This window comes from Amphiura filiformis, chromosome 2 (assembly GCF_039555335.1).
Source record: "Amphiura filiformis chromosome 2, Afil_fr2py, whole genome shotgun sequence".
Lineage (NCBI taxonomy): Eukaryota > Metazoa > Echinodermata > Ophiuroidea > Amphilepidida > Amphiuridae > Amphiura > Amphiura filiformis.
The window spans coordinates 92,740,925-92,751,938 of NC_092629.1; the positions used below are offsets into that span (position 1 = coordinate 92,740,925).

General features: G+C 38.9%; 1 protein-coding gene across 1 annotated transcript; it reads left to right on the forward strand.

The window, feature by feature from the left end:
- Window positions 1-8,140: 8,140 nt before the first annotated feature.
- On the forward strand, window positions 8,141-10,742 carry LOC140144835 (NXPE family member 1-like). Its single transcript, XM_072166640.1, has 2 exons — window positions 8,141-8,177; window positions 9,640-10,742. The coding sequence occupies exons 1-2, from the start codon at window positions 8,141-8,143 to the stop codon at window positions 10,740-10,742; spliced, it is 1,140 nt and encodes a 379-aa protein (XP_072022741.1).
- Window positions 10,743-11,014: the final 272 nt, after the last annotated feature.

Below are 11,014 nucleotides of genomic sequence, written 5' to 3' on the forward strand. Positions count from 1 at the left end.
AACATTTTATGGCTTTGTTTCCCCGGGTTTGTTTCTTGTATCGGTCCAAATACATGCATGGTCATGCCGTGTTCCAGTTACCCCAACAAATTGGGGTAAATGGAACAGTGGGATGGGTAATTGGAACAAGGGGCATTACTTGCAAGGAGCCTATATTCATAGCTATATTTACATTGAAAAGACATCAGAATATTTCATTTAACATATATTTTGTGACTAAACAAAAGATTAACAAAAATAATTTTGTTTTCTTATAAACATGGTAAAATACCACGTAAAAATACACTTTCTCTCTGTACATAACAGAAAAAAATGGTTTTCAGATTTTTACAAAACCAATAAGAGGCCTAATCTACCATGAATTAGTTATTTGTAGTATATAATTTCATAATAATTAAACCAATTAGTAAATATTAAAGGAGGATTTCGTGATCCTATCCTAGCATCCTCTTTTTATGACATTTTTCAGTAGATATCCACGAAAAAAGCTAATTAAAGCTTATTTCCAAAATTTCAGTTGATTCCGATTTTGCGTTTGCGAGTTATGCATGATTATGTGTATTACACTGCTCCATAGACAATGTGTTGTAATTTCGTTCTGGTGCACCAGAACGAAATTCAAATTTGGCGATATTTTTGCTAAACGAATTAATCTGCAAGAAATATTTGGTACATAAACATTATGTAGCCAGAGGTATCCAGTGGTGTAAAAATCTCAACTTTTTTGGGAAAAGTGGGGGATGAGGCTGTGGATCACGAAATGCCCCTTTAACATGTTATATATATTTGAAGTCAGTCAACCGTGTTCCATTTACCTCAAGTGGATCTGTTGTGGGGTAAATGGAACACCAAACTAATTAATTAGCTAATTAGCATATTAATTTGCATAATTTCATCATTAAAATCTGCTATTTTATTGTTTAAAACATTTATGTTATTGTAGATAACAAACATATTGCCAATATTGTAAGACAACTCTCAGCACGACATTCAAATATTTAGGAATCAATACCCTTATAAATTAGTAATGTTCACTGAACCGTAGCACCACTTCATGGTCAGTGACAACATTTGAGATTTTCTTCCACTCAAATACCGAGTAAACCCACGCTTGGGGTATGAAACGAAAGCAGAACGTATGGCGTTGGGGTAAATGGAACACTCGGTATGATGTTGCCCAATTTTTTTCTTGATTGAGGGAATTGTATTCTCAGCGTTCCATTTACCCCACCGTTCCATTTACCCCTATTTACCCTAATGATGATGAAAAACAAGCTAGTCGTTTCCCTCTTGGATGTTGAGACCGTGTGGCTGGATGGTACGAAGGCGCTTCATCCAGAATTTCTCCCTGCTGGCACGGACGGTGTCGGGGCGGTTACCTAAAGACTCAATGCCCTGTAGGATCATGTCGGAGATGGAGTGGTTGGGGAGGTTAAAGTGATTGTCAACAGGGGTGTCAAGCTTCTTGGTTTTGACAGTGGACCTGTAAAACCGCTTCTTAAGTGCAGTCTTAGTTTCTCCCACATACTGTATACCACAAACTCTGCAAGAAATGAGATATACTAGATGTGGTGCACGGTGAATTTTGCCCCTGATCCTGTGGGAGGAATTGTTGGAATTACTGGCGACAGAATCCCCTTCTTGGATATGGTCCTTGCAGACAACACACCTGTTGGAATCACATGTGAAAGTACCCTGTTGTGTGGAAGGAATATAGTATCAGAAAGCGGGGGGACTTCAGCTCTCACAAGAAGATCTCTAAGATTGCGAGGACGTCTGTAGGCCAGGATGGGGCTATCGGGAACTGCTCGTTGTAGCCGATCTGAGGTTTGAAGTATATGGTGATTGTCATTAGTGATGCTGCGGAGAGGAGGGAGGTTAGGATGAAAAGTGACCACAAGAGGGACTCTGGTATTGGTGTCCTGGCTTCTGGGCTTCTGCTTCAGTACATCTGACCTGGGAAGAGATTTGTCCTTGTTGATGGCCTGCTGCATTTTGAGTGCGCTGTGTCCCGTAGATGTAAGGTTCTTCTTGAGGTCTCTGGCATGCTGTGAGAAGTCAGAATCATTAGTACAAATGCGGCGGAGGCGGAGAGCTTGACTGTATGCTATACCACTTTTACAATGTTGCAACTGGAAGAGTGTAGGTACTGGTGACTGTCTGTGGGCTTGGTGTATAGATCTGTGACAAGGGAGTCATTCTCCTTTCTGATGGTGACATCCAAGAAGTTGACCTGGTGGTGATAAAGTTCAGACGTGAATTTAATTGTTCTGTGGAAAGAATTGACATGGTTATGGAAGGCGTGAAGGCTGTCTTCTTCTCTGGTCCAGATGAAAAACACATCATCAATGTACCTCCACCAAATCCATGGGCGACAAGGGGCAGCATCCAACATATGCTCTTCAATCCTAGACATGAAGAGGCAGGCGAACGACGGAGCCACGCGGGTCCCCATCGATGTCCCAAAAACCTGTAAATAGTGATCTCCCATAAAGGTGAAATTGTTCTTAGTTAGTACATGATTCACGAGAGTCTTCAGATCATCAATGGGGGACTGGTGTGGCCACTTCTAGACAGCGCTTCACAGGTAGCTGAAATTCCTTCACTGAATGAGATGTTAGTGTACAAGGATGACACATTACAAGTGCCAATGATGGCAGTGCTGGGGATCTGGTCCTTGATAGCTTCAAGCTTCCTGAGAAAGTCCGGGGTGTCGTGTATGTATGACGGAGTCTGAGAAACAAGGGGTTTAATGAAGTGATCAACATAGAGGGATATGTTCTCAGTGGGGAACCATTACCGGATACAATGGGTCGACCAGGATTCCCAGGCTTGTGGATCTTGGGGAGGAGATAAAATCGAGCAGCTTTAGAATAATGCATGGGCTTTGTCAGTTAATTCATCACGAGCATGCATGTCATCCAGGGTGGTCTTTTTATCTGTTGAGAGAAAGAGTCAGTAGGATCAGAATCAACAAGAGCATAGTTAGTACGATTGTTGAGGTGCTTCATGGTCTCATCGATATACTTTTGGCGATCCATGACAACCACGGCAGATCCTTTATCAGCAGGCTTGATGATGATGTCAGTCCTGGTTCTAAGCGACTTGGGTCATATGGTGCATAGGTTGTTGATGTCCTTCCATTTGTCCTAACAATGTTTGACTTCTTCATGGCCAGACTTATGCATTTAGTAGGTTTAACTTCCATCGTTCTGGTCCACTTCAGGAAGGTTTCGACCAGGGTAAGAAGTTCTACACTTCCTGCTATAATTGTCAGGTCATCTGCATATGCTTTCTGGGATTGTTTGAAGTCTGTGTTCTTCAACTGGTATCATTGATCTTGCTTGGTCTTCATAAGTCCAATAGGAGGTTGAATACCGTCAGGAAGAGCACCACGGAGAGTGGACATCCTTGGAATAAGCCAATTTGGTACATAAACCAATCTGAGGTCCATTTCTGGGTTCTCATTCTTACAAACAGCTCGTCATAGTAGTTAAAGATTAGCTCACGAGTGACAGATGGGCGTTATACCATTCCAGTGCAAATTGGATCAGGTTATGAGCAACCGACCCATAAATTATGTATTAGCCAGGTCCAGCCATGCTACAACAATCTCACGAGCATTCTGTTTAGCAGCAAGGAGGGTCTCCATCAGGGCTTGAGCGTGTTCAGCGCACCTGCTATACCTGGTAGAAATCCCAGCAAACACAAAACGTTTTCGACATCATTCGCAAAAGGTTATAAAAGGTTGTCAGAAAACGTTTAAATGTCGGGTTATATAAAGGGTATATTAAGGGTATAAAACGTTTTCATAACATTAAAAATCATTTTTGATAATCTACTGCTCCTCAAACAAAAATGTTTTACAGAAAACGTTTAAATGTCGGGTTATATAAAGGGTATAAAAACGTTTTAATAACATTCCAAAAACATTTTTGAAAACTTGATACAAACCATTCTAAACAGAATGTTATTTTGGGGTTGAAAAAACATTTTGCGAAAAAGGTTTGCCCACAATATTTGCAATAACGTTTTAAAAACGTTTTCATGACCTTTATATAACCCGACATTTAAATGTTATTAAAACGTTTTGAAAAACATTTTAAGAACATTTCTGTGTTTGCTGGGTGCAAATATTTTAACATAATGTTATTTAAGTGTTGACAAAATATTTGGCAAATAATGTTTGCAAAAATAGTTTACAATAACATTTTTGAAAACATTTTAAAAATATTGTTGTAGTGTGTTTTCATACAAAACGTTTTAAAACGTTTTCATGACCTTTATATAACCCGACATTTTAATGTTATTAAAACGTTTTTATGTAAACCAAAAGCCAAAATATAACTTATTAAAAACGTTCTTAAAACGTTTTTGTGTTTGCTGGGATCCCTTCTAGATGGCTTGCAGGGGTGTCTATAGACTATGCCAAAGTCTATTTTTGATAAATAAAAGCATGTTATTAATGTTAATCATGATGAAAGCATTCAGTTGAACTCGAAATTATACTGATATAAAATTGTTATGAAAAAGTTTATATTAGTGACAGTAAAAGTAAAGTGTTCGTAGGCTTATATTATTGAATGCAACATATCATAATGGCGTAATTGTAATGGCACTTCACTGAACAATTCTGATTTTACAATCTGCCAGTTTATTAATCGCGAAATTCCAGGTTAAAAATAGACTATGGACTTCAAATTTTAAACGGGATTTTCAGCGGGCAAAGTCCCTAACTCTCACACTGTCAATCATACTTGTTTATCAATCAAATTTAACCGCAAGCAAATACAATACGCGCTCATGCACAATACTGACGCGTTCATGCAATTACACAACACAATGGCTGCATACTTGTGTACCATGTAGTTATTAATGGTAATGATAGGTACCCGGAGGATTTAAACCATAACGAGATCTGGGCGACCAATCACAAGCCAGATCCATTTAAAGATGCATTACATCATGGCCAATTTTAGTAGGCCAGATTTCCGACAATCTCATCCATAGAAGCTCATAGACAGCCGTGTTAAGCGTGAAAACCGCAATCCAATGTCAGTAGTCCACTTGGGGAGCTAACAAACAGAGGGTGTAGGGTGACTGAAAAGATCAGATGTGAAAATCTATCAATTGTGCACACATTAATTAAATCAGAGTTTTAAGCTTAAATACAATATCCAGAGTATATGCAGAATGGGCAAGTGGACTACGGGGTAGTCTAGGGTGTCTATTCTTCCAGAAAATTGAAATTATTCCCTCACCCTACCGCGCTGTGTCACATCCATCCCCAGATTCTTCCCCAACTGAGATCCCAAAAATTTGACCAAAAAGGGAAAATTTTAGGCTGGTTGCTATCTACATGTACTTTGCCTTATTTTCTTGTTCCCTCCCTTCCCTGCCTGAATACCTGTGTGTCACCAGACCCAGAAACTTCTTAGGCTAAGTTGTGAGTTGTTCTATACACCAGATTTATTCCTAGATGGTACAGTCTGGACACTGAACCATTGCATCTAAGGACTAATGGTTCAAAGGAAAGACAGGCTGGCAAACACCTTTATGCACTTTATTATTTTCAGAGCTAGCTGTAATTTATTACTTACAGGGCTGTTAGAGTTCAGCTTTTTGTTTTGATTTTCAGCTTTTTTAGTACCAGTACACTTGCTTTGTACAAAAGTATAGGATCTTCCCAAATTGCAGCTTTTTGCTAGGTGTTTTTAGCTTTTTGCTAACTGTTTTCAGCATTTTCAGCTCTTTTATATATGTGGTCACTCACATGCCCCAGATTTATAAAGCCTTAGAATTAAAATTCTTCTGTAGCAGAGTTCGGAGATTGCCATTGAACTATTGCATCTAGGCCTAGGGAAGGATAATCAATGATTTGGATCTGAAGCTGAGGTTTAAAAGGGAAGATATACTTGGACAATAGAGCTGTTAACTAATTGATGGTTCTGTCTTCCCTTAGAATCTCAAATGCATGTATGAAATGTACATGTATGAAATATGCAAAGCAAAGCTCCGTTAATCTTTGTGTGCATTATTACCTATAGTATGACCACTAGTCACTATTGCCCAGGCAGGGAAGAATTACTGACCCAACTTTTCCCTGTTTTATGCTAAAGTCCATGATTTCTCTCAAAATAATTGTTTTTGGGATGGGAATAGGTAAAAGCCAAGGGACCGCTACATGTATGCTAATCCACTCGTTCTTCAACAGCTACGCATGGCGATTTTGTTCGAGATATGCCGAACGACTCAGGCTAAGCATATCACTGACACAATATGACACGTTTTTTACGATCTGCGCATACTCAGTACCCCATATGATGTTGCCATTAAAAGAAACTTCGATTTGCTGTCAGGTAAAACCCAAGTTTTGTTCAATACACTAACTGGAAATTCAACACACTCAGCTGTGATTGCTGTTTTCTTTAAACAAATATATTTTACTGCATTTTCATGTTTCAGCGAAATGTTTTTAAATCGTACGATAAAAATGTGATATATTCAACTATTTGAGAATTATAATCATATGAAAAGAACAGGCATAGCCCATTCAGGGAAAATATTTATTATACAGGTTGTCGACACTGTGCCCCCGGGGGGGGGGGGGGCCCTCCAACTTTGGGGGTGACGCGTATGTAGGGCTGTTAAGACCCCCTTTTTCAGCATCGCTGTCACCCAAAGACCCCATATTTTTTTACGAACACATGCTCTGTCACACGAAGACCCCATATTTTTCCATTTGATCTGTCACCCAAAGACCCTTACAAGTTCAATTTGAACAGCAACTTTCATTTATCACTGATTTTGTAGCTTATTTTGAAAAAACAGAGAAATTTGAAACCATTTAGAACTAGAAATTCGATTTTCGAGGTTTCTGGGGCGCTTTTTCGGCTCTCACCCAAATATTCCATTTAAAAAAAAAGGTCATGTTCTCACCTAATGACCCCATATTTTTACATTTTGTTCTCACCGAATGCCAAAAATCATGCTCTCACCCAATGACCCCATATTTTTTACATTTTGCTCTCACCGAATGCCCCTTAGTGCGAAAGTGCCAGCCCTACACCTATATCCATTTCATATTGAAGTGCTCCCCCCGGGCTGTGCCCCTGCCACTGTGTCATCCGCCATTTTACGAAAAGATCGAAAATGTGTTTTCCAGAACCGAACCGCGAGAAAGTTGTCCAACTGTTGATCTAGTCTCCTACACAGCCAGTTTGCGTCGGTCTGACACTCGCCGATCCTCCTATGTTCGTGATAGTCACATACAGTCTGGCCCGAGACTACTGTTGATCAATGAAAAGACAACAGTGCGCATGATCGAAAACTTTGCTCAACACTTTACATCTTTTTACTTAACAACTTGTAATTCACGCAATTTACCACAAAGTTGCCCGACTGGTGTGATGATATTCGTATATAAATTAGGTGGCCAAAAACTTAACCAACTTTACTCCTCTCGTAGTAAATTAAAGATAAATAAATGGTCAAGAATTTAAATGTAACTATTATTGGACAAGGCTTGACCAACGAATAAGTAAATAAGTTTGCCCAACCAAATAGGTAAAAAGATTTGACCAACTTTTTTGTAGTATACACCCCGCGACTGGCGGGTATTATAATATGGTTTACTTTCTTCCACAGGTCCATGAGGTATGAGAGCTAACACATGTCCGTGTGTTTTTGTCCCTAAATCGTGTCACATCTGCCCGTTTCTTGCCTAACCACTTTGAAGAGCAAAAAAAAAAAAAAAAAAAGGGTTTCAGGCGCTAGCGCCCTAAAAGCAGCACATTTTGATGTATAGTACCATTTTTTCAAAATTTTTGTATGCTTTATAAAATTGTCCGCCCTTTTTATTTTTATTTTGGCCGCCCCTGCTTTTACCCTGGGGGGGGCTAGCGCCCCAAAGCCCACCCCCCAAATACGCGCATGTGAGTGAGCAAACTATGTAACGCTTTTGTTAATCAAATTACGATATCGATAAACTAAACACTGTTTCGTCTTATTATTTCATCTCTGTTAGAAAACACATTTTTAATGTTGATCGACTTGCACGACTATGCACACAGTGATGTAACAAGAGAGAGTGCTTGCTTATGCGGCAAATGCAAACACGAGATTGAATTTGTAAAGAATCATGGCGGAGATCGGTGATCCCGTAGCTGTTAATCATTGTAGCAGGGAAGATGTACACTAGTACCACTGTCTGATCATCCTAATGCAGGAAGCAGACAACGAGGTAAACTGAAATCCGTTATCACGCTCTTCGTGTTCTTCATATTCATTTCTATGAGTCTGATGATCTCAACTGACTCTGGCATTCGCCGTGATAAGTCAACTCTTATTGCTCAAAGGCAATATTCGCATGATTTAAGAAGTACAATGCTTACTTCTAGTACTACAAAGACCGGAATGCGTCTCGACGGATTGGACTCTCACTCGACATTACCCTCAAGACAACCTGATTCCGATTCGTGGCTTCCTTCGTTCAATTATTACAAACACTTGTATGGAATGTACAGGCACATTCTCCGATAAAGTGTCCAAAATGCCAAATATGTGTCGCCCATAGTTGCAAGTCGTATTCAGACTTGTTTCGTCAGAAAGAAATAACTTTTATTAATATAACTTATACTTAGGAGTTGCTTTTTAAAATGTGTGAGGCTAGAGGTTGTAACATGCCTAGAAAGAATAAAACAATAGAGCTGATTATGCATGTCCACTGTTTTCCTCCATGTCGCCAGCCAAGGTGTGTTCAGTATAATGTGTCCCTGCTCTCTAAAACATGCGCGCATATAATGGATTATAGGTACTTTTCATTAGCTGGTATCATGCCCTAATTATAAAGTATAAATCATCACAACACAGATTATTAAATTTTTCCAACAGGTCTTTCAGACTATGTCGCCAATATTGTTCACAGATACGTTACCATATTTCTAATGGATAACAAACTGTGAAAATAATTGGCTAGATGAATGTTCTCATATGTGATGGATCAAGCAGGCTCTATAGTTATATTATATATATGGAACAAAACATAATGGTTTCAAAGTAAAAAAAATCAGGTCTATTAATGGAAAAAAGTCCTGACGTTACGTTCATGCCTTCACAGATACGTTACCTAAATTATACTCCCCTCGGAAAAAACGCTGTGATAAATGAAGCCAAATACCATACCAGACTTTAGTACATTGGGTGATGACTGATCAAGTATGGGTATTAAGTCGGTCAGTTTTTACACTTGCACGATTAAGACAAAGATGGGAAAGGGTTTCACAGATACGTTACCACTGATACGTTACCCCAATACGTACAAGTAATATTGCTTAAAAATGAAGTATTGTTAAAAAATCACCCATGCACTGTTTTGTGTTCTTAAACTATTAAAGTTTACGATTCTGAACGAATTTTATGAATTCTTTGTGGTTGGCATTTTGTCATTCCTGAGACCAAACTTGGACGCTTTAACGGAGAATGGGCCTACACGTTGTCTTCCAATCCGTGGACTCATTCAGATTCGGGAAGTATGGGTACAACAAGCGCTGAAAAGTCGTATTACAAATTACTAAATGATTAGTAATTGATGGTGATATAATACATTTTACTGTGATATAATACATTTTACTGTCATAGCACGAGATGCTAATGAGAGGAAGCGTGTAGGAGGTGGTGACTTCTGGTTTGCTGTGCTCTCTTCTGACAAGAACCCTGCAGCAAGCACTGCAGGCAAGATCGTAGACTATGATAACGGGACATATAGCGTATACTTTGTCGCGGCTTGGAATGGATTTGCCGAAGTCCGAATTTCTTTGGTACATAATGCAGATGCTACCTACTTCCTGGATTCTCTATGGAACACACAGCGTGCTCAATGGGGAGCTTCATATAAGATTGATAACACGAAAACCGACACATCTTGCTTTTTAATAACATCTGGAATAAGAACATGGAATAATATGTGTGAATACCCAAATCCAAAAGCACTTGGAAAAACTGCTTTCATGTGCGAAAAACGAAAGGGCTTTCCTTGTTCATCGCTGAATCATGGTAGCCTTAGCACAAATCGGAAGAAACAGGCAATGATTGATGGAATTAAACGACTTTTAAAAGGTCACGAAAAATTATTTGGAATATCGAATGGATCCTGGAAAGTCAATCAACGTGTGCGTTCTGGCCCTAAACAGATAGACATCAAAGGACATGGACATTTAGTCCCACCCATCAATCTGCCTTACTGTGGTCCTAACTTAGAAAGACCTATAAGTGATGGATTTTGGCATAATGGAATCTGGACATCTTTTAAGTGTAAAAAACCTAGACTAGACGTCCAATATGTTGGAGAATGTATGAGAAATAAAGAAATCCATTTACTAGGTGATTCTACTTTAAGACAATGGGGACATGTATTGGCTTCATTAATGTCTGGTCATGAGATTGATGATGATATTGTTGAACACCATGTTAAAGCTTATAATTTCACATTGACATTCCATTTCCATAAAGTAAGAGTTGGTACAGTATATCCCTACGATTTCAACGAATATGAGGTCGATGTGATAGAATCTTTAAGAAATCCTGAATGTAATTATGTCGTAGTCTTTGATGCTGGTTTTCATTATGTTCAGTGGTCAAGAGAAGCTTATAAAGACCGTCTTCTACACCTTCGTGCTGCATCCATGGACTTACTTACAAGATGTCCAGATGTACCAATTATTTTCAAAGGACTGCATCTTTGAGATCATCCTTATGACGTTAACATAAATGTTGCAATAAGTGATTATATCATTCATGAAATGCTACAATTGGCGCGAAACATTTTCAATCAACCAGGAGTACAAATTTATTTGTTAGATACGTGGGACTTGGCATTTTCTTACCCGTCCCCAAATAAAGTTCATATGCCCTTCCATACAGAGAAGGAAGAGGAAGTCGCCATGTTTTTGTCATATGCTTGCAACATGAAAAGAACAAAATAAAGGAACATTATAATGATATTCCTAGTAAATGT

Excerpts from the sequence above, each read along its gene's own strand:
- LOC140144835 (XM_072166640.1), top strand. The coding sequence starts at position 8,141 with ATGGCGGAGATCGGTGATCCCGTAGCTGTTAATCATT. Across the intron at positions 8,178-9,639 it reads TCCCGTAGCTGTTAATCATT|CACGAGATGCTAATGAGAGG; the intron begins GTAGCAGGGAAG and ends TTACTGTCATAG.